The following is a 21,568-nucleotide window of genomic DNA, read 5'->3' on the forward strand; positions in this document are numbered from 1 at the left end:
GTGAATAAGTAAATTATGTCAAATGCTTGGCTGAAAAGTATCATATATAAAGGTATTTGCATAATAAGTATTAAAATTAAGTCTATTGTAAGGAGGTAAAGTATGTACCATATAATAAAATGTATAAGACATATGTGTGATATATATGAATATATAAAAACACTTCCTTGTAATTTGTTTATAAAGGAGTGTTAAATATATTTCTATACCAGGAAAGCCCTATACTGATGAAATAATAGATCTGATTTACAAGTTTAAAATTAAAATACAAATTTGCAGATTTCTATACATGTATGCGTGTGTAGATATATATTACATATATAATATATATGTCTCCATATATATTATATATGCACATGGAGAGAGAGTCAGAAAGAGAATTAAGCTTCTGTAAGGATCTGTCGTTTCATCAGTTTAGGGAATTCTTGGTGTGAAAACTTTATCGACTAATTCAATGGACTATTATTTATAGTCTTAGGAAACTGACTGGGAGCATTTAAAGGTTTGGAAGCAGCTGGGTGGATAGACTCCTGGGCCTGGACTCAGGAAGACTTGAGTTCAAATCTGGCTTCAGACACATCCTAGCTGTGTAACCCTGGGCAAGTCACTTAACTTCTGTTTGCCTTAATCCATTGGAGAAGGATATAGCAAACTACTCCAATATCTTGCCAAGAAAATCCCAAGAAGGGTAACAAAGAGTCATACATGACTGATCAAGTTAACAAGCATTCAGAGGTTTAGTAACTTGCCCATGGTCATACAGCTAAGTCTTTCTGATTCCAGAGCTGGACCTTTAGTCATTAAGCCAAGATGCCTCTTGGCATATACATATATTCACACACATATTTTAGCATATGATTAAGAGAACTACTTTATTTCTTTATTTCAAAACCACTTCATAAATACCAATAGGAACCTTCAACCCTATCTTTCATCGCTGTCTAGAGGATAAACCTAAAAGAAGAAAAGTAATATGGTTAATAAAAAGAGGCCAGGCTGCAGGAGAGAATGGGGTGGGGTAGGCCAAATCCCAAGGCAATCTTCTGAATGCCCTAAATGATAAATAATGTAAGTAATCCCTAATTGGAGGAAATTAGAGGAAATTTGCCAACCTTAAGTACCTCAAATACAAAGAACAATCACTTACATTGAGAAGAAGGTAGGAAGATTTGAAGCTGAAAAAAGAGGTTTCTTAAATTGTCGGATGTCCCATAGTTTTAAAGTATCATCTCCTAGAAAACAAATGGGAGTAGGGGGAATGAAAAAGAATGCTGCTGGTTTCATGACTTAAAAAAACAGTTCATACACATAAAGTATGTTTTCTTTTTCAAATACATTGAGGGAGTTTTCGGAAACTGTGAAATGGTAGAAAGGCAGGTATCTCTTTATTAAGAAAACTTCCAGATATTACTTTCCCATTTTTAACAGCATCTGTAAGATAAAAAGAAAGTCTCCAACAAGTGCTCTCAAGCCCGATTTTCAAGCAGATGGTATTTCCCCCCAGGGCATTTCTGCAGGCCATCCTGCTTTCTTCAAAAGCTCTTAATTGACTAACCATCAGGAGTAAAATGTAGCTCAACTTCTCACAGACTCTCTTTCCCCAGCAAAATGTTGGTGAAGCTATCCATTCATAAACATTGATAAGAATGATCCTTGTCAATCCCTCCCCCACAACCTAACCATAACTACAACTATTATTTATTGCTCTCCTGTGTACAGCCACTTTTCTTAGTCATCTTAAGAGTAATGAATTATTTTAAGTATCACATTCTTATATTTCTTTCAGGCTACTAATTCCTGACTAGAATGACAGCCGGAACTCACACAAACAATGTCTTTGTTGGTCGTGTTCCCTAGTGCCCACAGCTGAGACCTGCCTCATCTCCCTCATGTACAAATGGAATTTGCATCAGATGCAAGTGAAGTGAATTGAGATTCAATAAAAATCTCCATTCCCTCACCAGTGATCTTTTCTTTGAAGTTTAAAATTTGGCAGGTATACTGATGTACAACTGGTTGGATCTCCATCTGCTTTTATTGGGCTAGATCCAAAAAAATATTCACAATGGAACATTAACTTACTGGTTCTGTTCTTAACAAAAAGTTACCAATAAGGCCACAATCTGCAATCTACAGAAAAACATTAATCTGCATTAAATAGTTTAGCTGGTCAGGCAAGTACGAGAGCCAGAAGAGCGATTTACAATATTCTGAGGGTTGAGTGGACTTACATTGCAATGTTACACAAATAATACAAGTGTTTTCCTATCAAATCACCAAAATATCTGTTTTGGGGGTGAACAACAGGAAAAAGAGGAAAGTGCGTAATTATTATTGTAATTATCATTCTAAGAATTATCATTAATCATTTACCATTATCAGCAGGGCACCATACTAATTTTTCTAGGGTTTCTAAAGACTTGTTTAGATGTAGTCTCTTACCACAAGGAGCTTACAATCTGGTGGAGAAAAGAGATGGATAGGCAAACATATATTATATTCTATATGAAAAGTACAAGATTACACCAGATAAAGTGAGAATAGTTTAGGTGAATTAAGATACAATCATTCAGTATGGATATGGAAGTGTTCTTGGTAGAGGCAGATTTTGACCTGAGTTCTAATGGAATGATTAAAGAGATACAGATTGGCTACATGTAAGAATCAAACTGTTTATAAGACCATAGAACTAGAACTGAAGACACCGCAGAACCTTAGAGATCACAACTCTAGTCCCTCCTAATTTTACAGATAAGGTCAGTAAAGTGCAGAGTGATTGAATGGTTTGCTCACTGTTACCCTACTAGTAATTGGCAGAGCCTGGATTCTAGGACCTCAAGTTCTTTTTCAATCAGTCAATAAGCAGACATTAAGTTCCACCAACACAGCAAAGATGCAAGGCAAGCTCTGGATACAAACAAAGGCAAATATACAGCCCTTGCCCTCAAAAAGCTCACATGAGGGAGACAGAGTACAAAAAACTAAAACATCCCAGATACACCTGAGTGAATGGAAGGTAATTTTAGAAGGAAGGTCAAGAGGAGGAATGGGAAAGGTTTCACTAGGTTGCAAGGTTTGAGCTGAGGAGGGAGAGTAGTCTAGGAGGGAGCAGCCCAGCCAAGTTCCCCAACCAACCTCCTCTCAGGGATCTAGACAAAATTGGCATCAGGAAAACCAAAAAAGTCACAAAGTCATGTTTCCAGATGAGTCTTAGGGAGACAGGGAGGCCTGCAGACACTGGGGACAGGGTCTGGCCAGGAGTGTACCAAGAGAAGAGCATTCTAGTAACTGGGAACTGAAAGAGAAGCAAGATCGGGCACTGGGGCATAAACAGATCCTGGGGGATCCCTGGATGAACATGGGGAACAGGTGATATATAGTAATATATAACTGATGATAAACAGCCACTACTCCATCCCAGGTCACAGATGCAGGGAGGAGAAAAGTGATTGCACAGGATGTGTATATGGAACAAGGAAAAAGTTTAGAAGAAAATAGCAACTGAAGAGTAGAACAGAGACTTGGGACTCGCTTCCAGACCAGCATGGGAGCCTGCAGTAGAATAGCCAGAGTAGGAGTCCCAGACCAAAGGGGAGTCTGCAGTTCAGTCACTCTGACTCTGAAGACTCTCCCAGCAAGCTAACAGTGGTCAAGTCCAGTAGCTATCTATGGACACTCCCATCCAGGGACAAGCCGATAGATCCAAATGTGAAGTCAGGAACATGCAGAACTAAGCCCAGAAGGTCAGTGAACAGATTTTACCCCCTGATAGTGTCAGCTTGGTATCACTGAAAGTTTGAAGGGTTCTCAGTCTGAGCTACAAAAGCAACAAGACATAAGGAGACAGAAGCTTAACCTAGATATTCTCCCCTAAACATCACAGAACCTGGCACTAATATAAGAGTACCAAGTCAAGAAGGAGGCTGGAAGAATGAGCAAACAAACCAACAAAAGAATCAAGAAACAAATCCAGTAGAAGAGAATGACTCAAAAACATTTACCAACAAATTCTCAAAGAAAAATCTAGCTTGGATACAAGTTGAACCAGAATTCCTGGAAAAATTAAAATAAGAGGTTTTTCTTACACCAAAACTTATTTTAAAAACTAAATGAGTAGTAGAAGGAAAAATGGAAAAAGAAATGAAAGTTATGGAAGAAAGCCATGAAAAAAGCATTAACAATCTGGCACAAGAGGTATAAAACCCTGCTCAAGCAAACTGAAAACTAGAATGGACCAAAGAGAAGCCAATGACTCCATAAAACAACAAGAAATACTAAAACAAAGTGAAAATATTGGAGGAAGAAAAAGAGAAAATGTGAGAGCTCTCACAGGAAAACAACTGACCTGGGAAATAGATCAAGGAGAGATAATTTGAGAAACACTGGGCTACCTTAAAGCCACAAACAGAAAAGGAGCCTAGATATAGTTCAAGAAATCTTCAAAAACAAACCAACAAACAAGATCTTTTAGAATAGAGAGCAAAATAAAAAATTAAAATAATCCACCAAACACTTCCTAAACAAAACCCCAAAATGAAAACTCTCAGGAATATTACAGTCAAAGTCCAGAGTTCTTAGGTCAAGGAAAAAAATACTGTAAGCAGTCAGAAAGAAAGAATTAAAATACCAAGGAGTCACAGACAAAATCACACATAATTTAGCAGCCACCACTATAAAGAAGCAAAGAGATTGGGATATGATATTCCAGAAAACTAAGAATCTGGGCTTATAACTGATAACGTATCCAACAAAACTGAGTATAATTCTACAGAGAAAAAATGGATATTTAATAAAGAAGATTTTCAAGCATTTCTACAAACTCACCAGAGGTGAAGAAAAATGTCATTCAAACACAGGACTCAAAAGATATCTAAAAATGTAAACCTGAGTGAGCAATCGTAAGGGACTAAACAAGATTAAACCGTTCACATTCTTCTATGGGGAGATGATAGTGTAGCCCTCAAAAGTCTGTCATCATCAGGGGTCACAGACGGAGTCTGAACAGAGAAGAAGAGTGGAAAGAGAGAAAGAAGAGAGGAAAATGGGGAAATCATTTCACATAAACGGGGTGTAGAAGTCTCTGACAAAAAGGAGGCAGTGCTGGGGAGTGCGTGTGGCACTTCCGCTTCCCTCACACGCAGGCACACACACGGCTGGCTACAGAAATATATCATACCCAGCAGAGAAAGAGAAACGAAAGGGGTTAAGGAAAGTTCCTTAAGTCTTTCTAAGTTGTCTTCCATGATAACATTGTTTTTCTACATTGTTCTGATTCTGCTCACTTCATACTGAACACGCACCCCCTTTAATTACAGTTCTTTTTTTTCTCCCTCCCCTATTACAATCAGGAAATTTGTTTTGCATGTAACTAATTCTTCATCCGTAAGATTATCCTCTAATATTCCCCCAATCTCCTCTGTTTCTAACAGACCTGATCATTTTTGCTTATGATTTCTTGAAATATAGTATGTAGGCTTTTATTTTTTTATTATGGTTTTTAGGGAATCTAGTGATTCTTAAATTACCTCTCCTTAACCTGTTTTCCAGGTCAAGTTTGTTTTTTTCTTAATATGAGATATCTTTCATTTTCTTCCATTGTCTCATTTCTTGTCTTTTGTCTGAATATTTCTTGTTGCTTCAGTCACTGATTCCTGTTTGGTCAATTTTAATTTTAGGGATGACACTTTTTGGATCATTTTCTATTGTAAACTATTTATTCTTCTTCCAATTTTTTTCTCCAGTGCTTTCATTTTACTTTTTATCTCTTGCTTCATTTTTTTCTAGGTATTTGTGGAGTTCTGGTGGAAAATCAATTTTTCCTTGGAGTCTCCTTTGCAGGTGTTAGATTTGCAATAATTTTTAATTCTGGTATTTTTTTCTTTGACTTATTCACCTTTCCACCTTTTGGTAGTTAGGCAATAAAGGTAGGTGGTACAGTAGAGAGAGTGTCAGGCCTGGAGTGAAGAAAACCTCATTTTCCTGAGTTCAAATCTGGCCTCAGACATTTACTAGCTGTGTGACCCTGGGCAAGTCACTTAACCCTGTTTGCTCAGTTTTCTCACTGTAAAATGAGAAGGAAATGGCAAACCATTCCAGTGGCTTTGCCAAGAAAACCCCAAATGGGGCCATGAAGAGCAGGACATGACTGAAAAACAACTGAAACAGTTTTTGGGCTGTGGTAGGCAGCCCTACTAGGTCTCTCATTGAGCTCTCTGGGTTCTTTTGCTGACCTTCACCTGATAGAGAGGGTGTGTGTGTGTGTGTGTGTGTGTGTGTGTGTGTGTGTGTGTGTCTGTGTGTCTGTGTGTCTGTGTGTGTGTGTGTGTGTCTGTGTGTGTGTGTCTGTGTGTGTGTGTCTGTGTGTGTGTCTGTGTGTGTGTCTGTGTGTGTCTGTGTGTCTGTCTGTGTGTGTGTGTCTGTGTCTCTGTCTGTGTCTGTGTGTGTCTGTGTGTGTGTGTGTGTGTTCGTCCTTCATTGCCGAAGAAGACCATGCCATCAGAGAAATAATCACATGACTCACTTGACTTTGTTTTGAGTGAGGGAGGGCTGTGAAGGTCACCAGCCTCACTTCTCCTCCAGAGCCATCTGAATCCAGTGACCAGACATTCATCAGGATGACTGGAGATGACCCAGGATGAGGCAATTGGGGTTAAGTGACTTGCCCAAGGTTACACAGCTAGTGAGTGTCAAGTGTCTGAGGTGAGATTTGAACTCAGTTCCTCCTGACTCTTGCACTGGTGTTCTATCCACTGCAATACCTAGCTGTCCCACCTGATAGAGTTAGCTGCCAGCTGAATCCTAAGATTCATAGAGCTAGATATTCAGTGCCATCTTAGACACTTAGGGCCTCAGATCCCGTAGGCCTGGGCTTTTCCATTCTGAGCACTGCAGTATTAACATTGTTACTCTGAATGCGTTGGCACTGGGCTTTTCACACTGCTCCTCCCTTCCCTAGGTTAACAGGGAGCCTATCCTAGGCTGTTCTGATATTCCTATGGCTTTTTCTGCAGAATATTTTGCTCATGCTGCCTCCAGACACAGAGTCTAACAGGTTACAACACGTCCTGTCTCTGGTCAAGTCGGCATTAACTTTGCTGGAAAGGACTTACTGCTTTTGGGTTTCTAGCTGACTTTTTATGTAGTGGAATAAGTCACTTTTACTATAGTTTCTCACTGGGTTTCTTGATCATTATTCGGTCTGGTGAAAAATTAAGGGTTTTGCTAGAGTAGGTATATAAGAACTGGGCAGCCTGCCTCCCACTGACAAGCCAAGTTGGCCAGAGGTCCCAAGGGCAACATGTCATTATGAAAACAGGACTGGCTCTGAGTGTACAAAATATACATTACACTCCCAGTTTTGTTGACTCACTACCTGTGTGACCTTAGGCAATCACTTAACTTTTCTGGATCACAGTTTACTCATCGTAAAACAAGGGATCTGGACTAACTTATCTCTATGAACTCTTCTAGCTTCAAATCTAATGATTCAATAGTATTAGGAACACAGTGTTGTAGAATATTGGTGGGAATAACATCACTGAGTGATTCAAAGTCCAAAGACACGAATCTATACTTGTTCTAAAACTCAACTGTTAGTCAGTGGAAGGTTTTGAGAAGCTTAGTAATGTGATCAATTCGATCACTCCAAACTTTTCTAAAGAAGAGGACACTGACCGGATGTCTCCAAAGTTTATAATGGTCAAAGCGCAAGTGTTTAAAAAAAAAACAAAAGAAGCCTGAAAAAAGAATTAGAAGTAGGGGAGAGACAATGTGACGGTGATGGATAAAAAAGTATGAAATACTGATCAAAGACTTCAGTAGGCTGAAGGGAGAAAAGCCATTGCCAAAAGAAAAAAAGTAAGAAGCCTCAAGTTTCTGTCTTTGCCTTAATGAATTGCAGGTGACAGTAAGACATAAAGCTGATGGAGGTTAAGAGGTAGGGAGGTAGAGAAGCGAGGGAGAGAGAGAGGGAAAGAGGAAGAGAGAGGGAGAGAGGGGGGAAGAGACAGAGAGGGAGGGGGGAGGGAGGGAGAGAGAGAGAGAGGAGAGAAAGACAGAGACAGAGAGACAGAGAGAGAGAGAGAAAGAGGGAGAGAGGGTGAGAGAGGGAGGGTGAGAGAGGGAGAGAGAGAGAAGAGGAGAGAGGAAGGGTGAGAGAGAGAGAGGACGAGAGGAAGGAGAGAGAGAGAAGGAGAGACAGAGAGGGTGAGAGAGGAAAGGTGAGAGAGGGAGAGAGACAGGGAGGGAGAGAGACAGGGAGGGAGAAAGAGAGGGGGAAGGAGAGAGAGAGAGAGAGAGGAGAAACAAGTATTCATGTAGCCCTTACTATGAACCAGGTACTTTGCTAAGTGCTTTGCAATTATTATCTCACTCTATCCTTACAACAACATTGTGAAGTAGATGCTAATATTGTCCTCATTTTACAGTTAAGGAAACTGAGGCAGGAAGCCTTGCCCAGGGTTACAAAGCCAGTACACATCTAAGGCTGGATTTGAAATCTGGTCTGACTCTAGACCCAGTGCTATAGCCAATGTGCTACCTTAAACATAGAGTAAAAGATACGGGTCTAAATTGAAGTAAATAGATTGGATTAAAGCAGTATTCTGGAGTATCATCGCTCTATTACTGAACATGAGAAGATAATCTTACTAGAACAAATATAGAGACAAAATGGTCAGAGCTCTAAAGACCATCCAAAGGAGAGAGAAAGGAAAAGATGAGATTAAAGAAGACATTAAAAGAGGTTTACAACAATGGGAAAAGCTCTAGAGGAGACATTCCCTCTGTCAGGCTACTGACTGGCAGCTCAAATTTATGCAAGGCTGCCTTATTTTTAGAGGAATAGATATAGATATAGATATAGACATAGATAACTCCAAGGGTGGAGGTAAGTCAAGGAAAATTAGATCAGATGTGACTGCTGCTTAGAGAGAAGAGTTGGGTAATGATGGACTACAAAGAGAAAGCAGAGTGATTTAACTCATTTTATTTCTACTTCCTCTGCCAAAAAAAGTGACTTTAGGCCTGGGAAGCAAAGAAAAAAAGATTAACTGGGAATTCAAATAACAAATGTTGCAAGTACTGTGGGAAAACAAGCACAATGATAAAACAACAACAACAAAAGAACAAAAACCAGTCACTGCTCTTGATGAGCTTACGTTCTACTAGGGGAAAACAGCGTGCATACAAGCAATGAAATATAAAGTGATGCCAATAAGGAGAGAGTGTTAAGAAACAGGGAATCAGGAAAAGTCTCACGTAGGACAACACTTGAGATGAATTCTGAATAAAACTAGGATTTTTATGAAAAGGATATAAGGAAAGGCAGACCAAAATCCAGACACAGGAAACCATTTGTGCAAAGGCACATAAGAAGGAGATGGGAAGTTGTACACAGAGAATTGTTAGCAAGCCAGTTTAACTGAAATAGAGAGAAGAGGGAAAATAGAATAGAGAGCTCACAAAGTTGAAAAACTGAGATACTACTGGAAAGGAAGGTGGAAGTGATATCGTAGAAGGCTTTAAATGCCCAAGTGACCATTCCACAATTAATACATGATTCCAGAACAGACAGTTTTCAAAGGAAAAAAATCCATTTTACTAATGGCCATATTTTAAAAATGCTCCAAATCACTAATAGAGAAAAGCAAAAAAGAATCTTTGACTTTCTACCTCGCACATATCAGGCTGACAAAAAAAAAGTGACAAATATTTGAGGGACTGAGAAAACAGGAACATTAATGTACTGTATGGATGACTGGTGTAGCTATGAATTGGTCCAGTTGTTGCAGAAAGGAATTTAGAACTGTTCCCCCAAAAGTCACTAAACTGCATATTCTCTGACTCACCACTAGTCAGTCAGTTAGCACTGAAGTGTCTACTACGTTCCTGGCACCACTAAATCTATACTCCAAAGAGATAAAAGAGGACCCATCAGTACAAAAATATATGTAACAGCTCTTTTTTGTAGTGGCAACAAACTATAAATGGGGGGGGGGGCATCTATAAATTAGGGAATGGATGAACAAATTATGGGACAGGTTCAAGAAACTTGGGAAAACTTGTATGAAATGCTGCAGAGTGAAGTGATGAGGAAGAGAACAACTTACACAATCACAACATTACAAAGAAATAACTCTGGAAGACTTAATATCATTGATCATAATTCCAGTGGGCCATTGAGTGACTGTTCTATCCCACTCTTAAAAGAGATGACAGACTCAAAATACAGAATAAGAGTGTAATAAATATTGTTAGAAATGTTTCCTGGAAAGCAGTGTAGAGCTACGTTGCTGAATAAACTAAGGATCTCTGGTTAAAGACCAGAGAAAAAACTGGGAATATACTTCTTCTGTTAAGAAAGTTACGTATATTTTCCCTCCTGTGGGTCCACTGGATGAAGATGATACAATGCTACCGTGCTGCAGAGAATAGATTTTACTGAAATACATATGGAAAATGTAAATAGAATATTGGTAAATAAGCAGTAGGGATACAGCTCATCCTTAGAATGGATCCTGAAAGAATTTAGAACAGTTATGAAAATGGCAACTAAAATTGAGATTTAGGCAAATCAATAGGACACTAAAAATATTTTTGCTTGATTTTTTAAAATGACCTGTGGTAGCACAGTGATTTAGTTATTTTAATGAAAAGTTAGACTAACATAATACTAAATATAAAAAGCACAGCTAGTTTTGATCTTTTCTAGGAGGTTAACTTTAGATTGTAAAATGTTTTTATTTTGTTTTCCAAGCAGTGCTCTAAATAACACCTACTTAAGAATTTTCTTACACTTACCCCCCCGAGAGGCAAGGACAGTGCCATCATAGGAAAATGTCACACAGGAAGTATCTGTGCCAGGATCATGGGCCTGTCTGCAGTGGAATTTGGTATGAACCTGTTTGTGAAGGAAAAAAATTAATATTTTTAATTCAAATGGCATCATTGCTTTGGTGCGTACACAATACACTTAAAATAAACATTTTCATGCATTTTAAATAATGGAGATGTTTCTCAAAAGTGTTATATATCACTTTCTTTACTGGAAAATGATACAGACATTCAACAATAGGTAAAATAACTAACAACAACAGCGGACATGCTTAGAGGTTTGCAAAGTGTTTCACTTATATCATCTCAAAGCTACGGAATAGGTGCTGTCATTATGCTGAGAGAGGCTCAGTGGCCTGCCCAGGGTCACATGGCAAGCATCCAGTTGTTTCTGTTCAGTCGTTCGGTCATATTTGACTCTTCTTGACTCCATCTGGGACTGTCTGGTTAGAACGACTGGAGTGATTTGCCATTTCCTTCTCCAAATCATGTTAGAAATGGGGAAACTGAGTTAAACATTATTTAACTGACTTGCCCAGGATCACACAGCTAATAAGGGTCTGAGGCTGGATTTGAACTCACAAAGATGAGTCTTCTTGACTCCCCTGGCTGCCCAATAAGTATCTAATGAGAATTTAAACCTAGATTTTCCTGATTCCAAATCTGGCACTGTATCCAATATGCCACAATGGCTTCGTTAAGTTCATTATTCTATACTTGACTTTCATCTTTAAAAGAAAACAGTTCATGGGGCAGCTGGGTGGCACAATGCACTGGCCCTGGAGTCAGGAGGACCTGAATACAAATCCAGCCTCAGACACTTGATACTAGCTGTGTGACCTTGGGCAAGTCACTTAACCCCAATTGCTTTGCCTTCCCTTGCTCCAAAAAAAGAAAAGAAAACAGTTCAGAAAACTAAGGGTTTGAGGGAAATGTCAGAGGTGATGATCTTGGAAGTTAAGCAACTGTGTGATAAGAAACAAGATACATGGACATGCTTGTAGGTAGCTTAAGTGGAATGAATACAAAAATTGCTGGAGGTGAGGAATAAACTGCCCCTTTTTTTTTAGTTGGGGGTGGAATGGGACATGGCAAGAAATAAGGAAATTAATGTATTTATTTTAGAAGACATTTAGAAGATAAATTTTCTATAACTATTCAGGTTATTCTCACAATGTTATCAACAAGATGGAAAACTAGATATTTTTCTAATCCTATCAAACCTCTCCTAAACAGACATTTATGCTGAAGACAATGCAACTTCAGTTGTCTTAACAGTCTAAAACACCCAAGACCCAAAACGTCAAAACAACACAACAAAAACACATGAACTGATAACTCCCCTGAGCACATGTAGTACCCACTCCCCACCCACCCATCCACTGTGATATTTGCAGTGAGGCTTCATTAACCACTAGCCAAGCTGATCCATAAGCTTACAACAAAACCCAGACCCACATACCAGTACCCCCATCTTCTTCCCAGTGCTTTAGAGATCAAACTTCCAGATTCAGCAAGGGGTTTTTTTGGCTCTGCTGGTCAGTACAAAAGTAGCTTTCTGTGCTACAGGAGAAGAGAGGAAATAGGGCAGGTCCAGATTCATAGTTTAATTCTATACCCTGACCTGCTCCCTCCTCCTAACACCTCAGAAATCCAAAGCACAAAGGACAAAAATCATCTCGGGCTGCAAAAGTACCAGTGTGGAAGTGCTCAATACCATTAAGCAGGACTGAAGAACAGAGGGAGTGTTGGGGAAGGGGAAGAGTAGGAAAAGAGGGTAACATGGCACTCTGGTAAGTCTGAGGAAAAGAGCCCAGCATTTATCTTCCAGTTCTGTCCTGCCATAAGTCAAATTGGATAAAGACCTAGACTAGTGAATCATGAATTGTCCAGTTTGGCTGCGAGGCTTTGAGAATACACCATTAGAGGGAGAGAGTCAGAAAGAGAACAATATAACAGAAAGAGAAAGAGAGTAAAGGGAACCTGAGGGAAATGGGACCTAAGGAGAAAAAAGACTGAAATTACCAAAAATTTCAAGAGGGAAAAAACCTCAAGGGCCTTGAGCATAAGCATATAAGTCAACAGATAAAACATTAACAACACAGAGAAATATGGTCTCCAGATTTAGTAAATGAGTTCAGGAATCTATGAATAAAAGTGGCAAAAACAAAGGAAAATACACCAACACTTGGTGAGATAGAGGACCCTGTAGAATTTAGGAACACAAAACCGTAACACCTGTTTAAAAAAGAAATAAGAACTATGAGAGCAGAATGAATGGCCTGAACAGCATAAACAATTGGTAGAATAGAAAAATGTGAATTTGAGATGTCAAGCCTCACCACAGAAACAAAAAATAGAACTATTTGGGGATGCAAAAACAAAGGAGTGAAGAAAATCTAGAAGAAAAGCAGAAAGGAAAAACATCAAAAGGGAACATGTGTTCTTAATTCAAGCAACATATATTGATCTTGAAGACAATATTCAGAGAAACAAATTAAAAATTACAGGTCTCCCAGAATAAGACAAGTCAAAAATATGAACAGCATTATACAATAATACAAGAAAATTGTCAATTCTGAACATAGAAATATCAATTGAAAGAATGAGAGATTACTGACAAATAATAAATAAAAGCTGCAAACTCCAAGACACAGACATGTTAAACTTAACAATTTAATTCAGAAACAACCAATTCTGCAAGTGACCAAGATAAAGACATTCAAATATGATGGAAAGGAAATTCAAATAACATGAGACTATTCTGTACCTACTAGAAAACACAGGAGAGAATGGAATATGTTCTGAAAAGCAATGGAGCTCTGGAAGCTATCCAGAATGACCTACCCTGCAAATAGGATGTAAATTACAAATGAAAAAAGATGGATGTTCAATAATAAAGAGGTGTTCAAAACATTCTAAACTAAAAAAACTAGACCTGAAAAGATTATTTGCTTCTTGAATATACCAGACAACAGAAATGTATGAGTATAAATTAATACAGCAGCAGAGGAAAGCAATAGCAACAGAGAGAGAAGAGACTTCTTTTTCAATAGACATAAGGAGACAGGAGTGAAGGCACAAGTCAGGTGGAGGTAATGGTGTGGAGGCAGGCCTGGAGCATTATGGATGGAACTTCAAAACACCTCACATGCAGGAGAATCAATGTCTTTTGTAGGACAATTTTGCAAGATGGGAGGTCAGCTACATGATCAGGGACATGTTAGGAAAGGGAGAGGGAAACGGGACCTGAGGGAAATAGGACCTGAAGGAATCAGTATTTTTCTGGAAGTAAGGCACAATGGAAAAGGGAAATTTATGGGGCAAACTCTATTATTAGGTAGTGGCAGAACTACCTAGAGGGGAAAGTTCAGAATGGATACCTCAAAAGTTTTGGCTCTATGAAGAATGCAGGGAATCGAGAGAATAGATAGGTACAGGGATTGTGAACCAGAGAAGAAAGGCCTAGAGTAAACAAAAAGAGAAAATGGATAATGAAAGGAATGAGTGGGAGAAATTCTCTCTGGAAAGGGGCACAAAAAGTGAAACAAAAAAAAAACTCAACTAACGAGCAGGACTAGAAGGAGAAAAGGAGGAGGAATCTACTTGACTAAGAGAAAAAAAGAGGGGGAAAAAATAAAATAACTAGATAAAACTAGATATAAAATAACCAGATAAAAGTAATCAAGAAAAAGGAACCAACAAGCAAAACAAACTTACCAACAAGGCTTTTCCAAGTTCAATTCTATATGCCCTGGATCTAGGTCTGGGTTTAGGTTTAATGACTTATATTTCTAATATTACTTGTTTAATGGCTATAAAATATTCCCAACAAACAGCCAAACACCTAAAAAACAATATCTATTCCATCTAAACATGAAGTTTTTTTTTTAACATTATGAAATACATATAGCCTTTTAGAGTATAGGGCATTGGTATCCTTTCTAATACACTGAGTAATGCACCAGAAGTATAGTAGTTAAATATTTATTTAAATAAGTATTTATTTCTGTATTTTACATTTTTTACATTATCATGAATTACATAAGCATCCCTCCTCCTCCCAGACAGCCATTCCATAAAACAGATAGAAATGTTAAGACCTAAAAAAGAAAAAAGAAAGAAAAAAGGAAAAAAAATCAGCATAATTGATCTATATATTGAAAAAGTCTAAAAAATATTTGTAATATACAATAGTTGTGGACCTACCACCTTGGCAAATGGATGAGGTGGGGGTATCTTTGCATATCTCTTCTTTTGAGCCATGCTTGTTCTTTGTAATTTTTCAGCACTGACTTTCAGTTTTTTGTGTGTGTTATTCTTTCTGCTTACATCGCTATAGTCATTGTGTACACTGATTTCTTGGTTCTATTAATTGTCCATGATTCTTTTTATTTATCACAAGTCCAAGTTTTTAGAATATAGTAATATTCCCTTACATTCACACAACACAATTGGTTAAGACATTCCCCAATACATAGGCATCTGCTTTGTTTACAATTCTTAGTTATCACAAAAAACACTGCTATAAATAATTGTTCATGCATTGGAGCAGATTTCTTCTGATCAATGGCCTCTTTAGGCTATAAGTCTAATGGTGGAATCTCTTAGTAAAAGGGTAAAGACACTTTGGTCACTTTGTTTGTGTAATTCCAAACTTTTCCAAAATGATTGGAACTGGAGAATAGTCAAGATGGCAAAGCAGCAGGAAGCTGTGTAGTAAGGAGTCCCCATCCACACCTAACTTCTCCAAACAGATCTAGAAGACCAGATGGAATGGTGATGGAAACATCCAAGAAAAAGTCACAGGGACTCATTTTCCCAGGCTAGATCAGCATAAGGAGAGAGACAGAGAGGTATAAGGACACCTGAGATGGGTTCATATCAAAACATAATGTGCAGAGACAAGCAGAGACAGCACCATGGTGAGACTGTGAACCAGGAAAGAATGCATCACAGACTCAAACCCAGGCAGATACCTGGGTATCTAGAACTAGCAACTTTGTTGCCCACTATCCAATTATGGGTCACAAATCTAGGGCCTTCTGATAAACAGACCTGTGCCTGTCTCCTACTCCACCTCCACCTCCCAGAGGTCTCAGGTCCTAGGTGGTAGAAAGAAGTAAGTTCAGAAGCAAGCAGCAGTAGTGTGGCTCAGACCAGAGGAATAACCAGTGTAGAAATCCCAGACCAAAGGAAGATCTGCAGTTCTATTATTCTAAATAAGCAGAACTTCCATGCAGGCTGACAATCTGACAGTGGCCATATCTAGTTGTTCACACCTGAACTCAGGTTAGAACTTGCAGCACTGAGATTAGGGAGCAAAAATCATCAGACTACTTTGGAAGAACTGAAAGTTTCAGGACCAGAGCCTGAGCCGTCACTGAGACCCTGCAATAACACAGCATTTAATATACCTAAAAAAGAAGCAATAGGACCAATCCAATTTTTCCCTAAGAAGTGGACAGAGCCCAGGACCAACAATAAGTCCAAGGACAGGAAGTGGACCAGAACAATGAGGAAACAGAAGAAGATTCCAATTATAAACTGGTGACAAGGAAGCTCAAAGATGCAAACCCAGAAGTCAAAACATCTACTAGCAAAGACTAAAAGAAAAACACCACTTGAGCACAAATTCAAATAGAATTCCTGAAAGAAATGAAGCAGAGAAGGGGAAAGGAAATGGGGGAAGGGAGAGAGTGAATGTTTTTTTCCCCAAAAATGAGAGAGCTAGAGGAAAAGACTGAAAAAGAAATAAGAGTTATAGAAGAAAGAATTGGAAAGGGAATTAACAGATTAATGCAAGAGGTATACAACTTTGCCCAAGCAACAAAATTCCTGAAAATTAGAATGGATCAGATAGAAGAATATGACTCCATAAGGCAGCAACAGATATAAAAAACACCATAAAAATAGAAGAAAATATAAGGTATTTCATAGCAAAAATGGCCAACCTGGAAAACAGATCAGGGAGGAAAAAATTAAAATCATTAGACTATCTGAATATCATGATCAAAGAAGAGCCTACACATCATAAATCAAGAACCCTGAAAAGAAAACTGACCATATCTCTCAGAACCAGAAGGTAAAGTAGAAATAGAAAGCCATCAGTCACTTTTAAAAGAAACCCCAAAATTAAAACCATCATATTATAAGCAGAAATAGTTTCATTTTTTCTTTACCTATCTTTATGCCTTTTATTTCTTTCTCTTATCGTGATTGCTAACATTTCTTGAACTATATCAAATAATGGTGGTGAGACAAGACATCATTGTTTTTATTCCTGTATTTATTGGGAAAACTTCTAGCATATCTCCTTTGCATATGATTCATGCTTTTGATTTTAGATGATAGTTATTTTTAATGATAATAAAAGAGGTCCTATGTCTATACTTTGTAGAGATTTGGGCAAAAATGTGTTCTACTGCTACTTTTTTGATATCTATTGAGATGATCATGTGGTTTTGAATGTTATTGTTTTTAATAAAACTACATTCTTTATTTAACATTGAACCATTCTTGCACATATTGTATAACTCAAACTTGGTTATAATAAATATTTTCTTGTAGAAATCACTGTAGTCTATTTGACAATATTTCATTAATGATATTAGTCTAGAGTATTTTTTTTTCTTCCAGGGTTTAGGGAGCAGAACTATACTAGTCTCAGAACAGGAATCTGATAGGGTGCTTTTCCCCCCTTCAATTTATGAGAGTATTTTGTGTAAAACTGGTAATAATTATTCTTTTAAAAGTTTGAGACAATTCTCCTGTGCATGACCAGGAGAGCTTCCCTCTCCCCACCTTTTATAGTTCCTTTATAGTCAGTTCTATTTTCTTTTCTTAGCTTGGATTACTTAAGATGTCTATTTGGTCTTGTTTAGATAGTTTATATTTTCAGATGCATTCTTACGTTCTCCATTTTGCCAACATGTAATTGTCCATAGTATGCTCTGCTAAATTTCTTTATTTATCCTGATTTTGTGGTAATTTCATCTTGTTTTTTGCTATTTTGCTGTCTGTATTTTCTGCCCTCTTTTTAAATTACTGGCATGATATGGGGAATTTGGAAGTGTCAATGCTCCTCCTGGGCCACTTTGTGGTTTATTTGTTTTTTGAATTAGACCTGTGATGTGGAAACTCCCTCTAACTATGCAATTTATGGTCTTAAGGAGTTGACTGGGGTACATTTTAGATCATCTTATGACAAATTATTTTTTCTACAGGTAAATTAAAGAGATAAGATTACCTATCCACTTAGATCAATGTTTTACTTTCAGCATTATGCTTATATATGTAAGGAACTTGTCTCCTAACTCAACTTCAATGTCATCAAATCAATAAGCCCACAAAAATATATACAAATTAAATTTAAAAATAACCTAAATTGCATCAATTATCTTTCTCAAGAAATCACTTATCAGTTATTTTAGAATTTAAACAAATTCAGAGGGTTAAATATTTCTAGCCCTTCCCTATTCATTTTGGATATATAAGGGAGAGAGAAAGAGATGAAGAGGGAGGGAGAAGGGAAGAAAAAGGAGGAATGGAAAAAGGAAGGGAGGGGGTAAAGGATATGACTTGAAATAACAATTTTATCTCCTTTGGTAAAAGGAGGTAATAGGCCCTGAATTAAACCTCATTTTCCTGCCTGTATTCTCCCTAGATAAGTGCCTGAAAACCAAAGAATCTGCCAAAATATAAACAGCAAGAAAAGGAAGCAAAAGTCAGATTAATTGATAAACAGGATGGCTAATTTATGAATTAACTTATATTTGAATGTAATATTAATCCTTCTTTTAGTACACATTAACAACATACATTTCTTTCTAAGTGGTAATAATTGCCAGCCCAGTAAATGAAAAAGGCTCCTGATTCAATCAATTCTCTAACAGTTTCAGTTACTCTGATAAGTTTTTTTAATTCAAACATATAATAGAATATAAGTATAGAACTAATCTTATTCCCATTCTCCTTTTTCTCTTACTTAAGAGGGATGCATGTAAAAATGCCCCTTCAGAGGACAAGTGTTTAATAATTCCAAGATGGTAGTTTCACCTTTTCAGTAACAAGATATTCTACTAAGCGTCGGGTCTGTATTTAATGGCTTTAGGCAACTTATCACAAACACAGACCAAACAATTCTATTTTACTTAACCAAATTAAATTAGATTTTACTATCACACTTTTTTGGGCACTTGTTTTGGAGAACAAGAATACTTTTCAACACCAGCTCTTTCTTCATCTCATTCTACTTCCAATTGTTGATTTCAAATAGAACATTTTCCTCAGGAGGCTGTGGCATATTTTCAATCAGCAACAATCACTTCCTCTGTTTTGATACTGAATTATTTATAATGGTTCCAGTAGAGGGGAAGGGAGAGCTGGAGAAAGACTAGCCCTCAGAGGAAACAGAAGGCATTACATTTAAACTGATTTTCTTTATGATCCCTAGGTGAATTTTTCCACATTTCTAATCCTTTCTTTAAAGTAAAACAGTCATGTTCCATCAAGGAATTCCTTTCCCATACACACCATCTGAACCCCAGGAACACCTCTTCAGGGCTTGATGTAAAGTATCATATGTTATACATCACAGACATTGGGTACCTTCAAAAAGAACTCATTTAATAATAAATATAACAAATGAAACTTCTGAACTTTTGACCAAGTTTCAAGGAAACAATATGTTTCATAGTAAGCTGACAGTTTCCAAGTTTCTAATGCTTTTAAAAAAAAAAAAAAGTTATGTCTCAGCCAAGTTGTTTTTCTTCTTTTCTGTCATTTATGTTTTATAACTTTTTTTTCCCTTTTTAAATTAAAAGGAGAATAAAAATACACTCACAGAGGTAGGAGAAGCATGGCTAACATAAGACTTGCTAAGAAGTCTGTGTCCCTTTTCCTCCAAACCCCCAACAACATGACTTCTGAGTTGTGGGAAGAGGGAAGAGTGCTTTATTAAGTTGCAAATGTATATTCAAATAGTTTGACCAGACAACAATAACATTTGCTCAACACCCATCATGGACAAAACATTATGCTGAGGAGAACACATGTTCCTTCCCATCAAGTAATACACAAGCAGAGAACTAGAAGTCTTAAGAACCTTTTAATTACAAAATCACTTTATCTAAATAGAGACCACACACAGAGTGGGGGTAATCAGTAAATGTTTATAATGTCAAAACAAGACATATTAATAAAACTTTTTAAAAAAAAAAACTCATCCCTAAACCAGTATAAATGAACAAACATAACAGTTTAATATTTTACTTTTTACATTACATTGATTTTTTTTGTTTTTACTTCATCTTCATTTTCCAATATATCCATCTCCCTCCCTACCCAGTAGGCCAACCTTGTTTCAGAAAGAAAAAAGAAAAAGTAAAATAAATATTACAGAGAAAGTGATCAAACACATCAACTGAGTCTACACTGCTCCACATCCATAGTCTCCCACCCTTACTAGGAATGGAAGGAGTATTTTCTTATCTCTTATTTGGGAGCAAGTTTGACCACACAAGTTTTTATGAGGATGAAGAGTAAAGAAAAAGTCAGATTAGGAAAGGGTTAAAGCACACTCAAATAACTAAGCAATGCTATGAGACCTCCCACCTTCCAACTCAGCTGAGTGTACACTTCCAGAACCATTTCTATGTTCCTAAATAATGGAACAGGCATGATTTGGGAGATATTTTTTTCCCATGGGAATATGAATAAGCCCATTACTTTACTTGTCTAAAAGGGCTATGCCTGGTTGTAAATTATGTCAGATTTACACAGGCTTTATCCAATTCTGACATATCTTCCCCATAGTTAGTCAAATCTGGGGCAGAGATGATAATGAACTGATGCAAGTTCAGCTGGGGGAAGGGAAAGCTGTAGGGCAGCAAGTAGTATGCGACTGGGATAATTTCAGACATCCCACATAGAGGTAAAGATTTGTGTGAGTGAGGTTCTTTCTGCAGCCTGGGATTTTTCTAGGTCTGGGGCTGTAATCTTTTTAAGGGTTAACAACACTTTAGTGTCTTTTCTCTATGTTTAGCAGAAAACAATCAATCCTTCAGTTAGATATGAACTGTAATTACGGTGACATCTAGACAATCTCTCACCTGAGTTCCTACAGTACACTACTTTAGCTGGTGCACTTGAAGGCCACCTGCAAGTACAGACTGCACTTGGCTCAGCTGCTGCTTTACAAGTGAGAATTGGGAGGGAGAACCTGACACCACGGCTTTGGAATCTCCCTTTACTCACAACAGCAATTCAAGGTGTTTACTTTAGTCTATAAAACTCTTTATGGCTTGGGTACTAGTTTCCTTCAAATTAATCTCTCTTCATAAAAACCATTAGCCCAGTTCAGTTGGTGTAACAACATTTCCTGAGTTTAAGCTTCAGAAAATGGGAAGCAGCGCGGGAATGCTCTGTGAAGGACTACTGGTTTTGGATATTCAGGAAGGTATCCTGCCCACCTGCCACTGAAATGAGATTCAAATATATCAATATGGAAACATTATAAAAGATCACTTTAAGATGGTGCAGTTTTTCTAACTTTCTGTTTAAACTTTATTTATCTTACTGTTCCTGTACCACAAATTTCTTTCTTTAAAGCAGAAAAATTTTAAATAACATTAATAGCTAGCATTTATATAACATTTCCAAGTTTGCCAAGTCCTTTACATATATTATCTCATTCAATCCTCACAGCAACCCTGTAAGGTAGGTATTAGTATCA

General features: G+C 37.5%; 1 protein-coding gene across 1 annotated transcript in view; it reads right to left on the reverse strand.

Annotated features, from left to right (window-relative positions):
• Nucleotides 1-21,568, reverse strand: part of WDR70 (WD repeat domain 70) — a 342,319-nt gene that overhangs the window by 64,612 nt on the left and 256,139 nt on the right. Inside the window, exons 11-12 of the mRNA XM_072605789.1 lie at nucleotides 10,801-10,900; nucleotides 1,148-1,232 (exon numbers count right to left, since the gene is read on the reverse strand). Coding sequence (XP_072461890.1) covers nucleotides 1,148-1,232; nucleotides 10,801-10,900 — 185 coding nt within the window. The remainder of the gene's footprint in view (nucleotides 1-1,147; nucleotides 1,233-10,800; nucleotides 10,901-21,568) is intronic.

This window comes from Notamacropus eugenii, chromosome 4 (genome assembly GCF_028372415.1).
Source record: "Notamacropus eugenii isolate mMacEug1 chromosome 4, mMacEug1.pri_v2, whole genome shotgun sequence".
In the NCBI taxonomy this organism is placed as follows: domain Eukaryota; kingdom Metazoa; phylum Chordata; class Mammalia; order Diprotodontia; family Macropodidae; genus Notamacropus; species Notamacropus eugenii.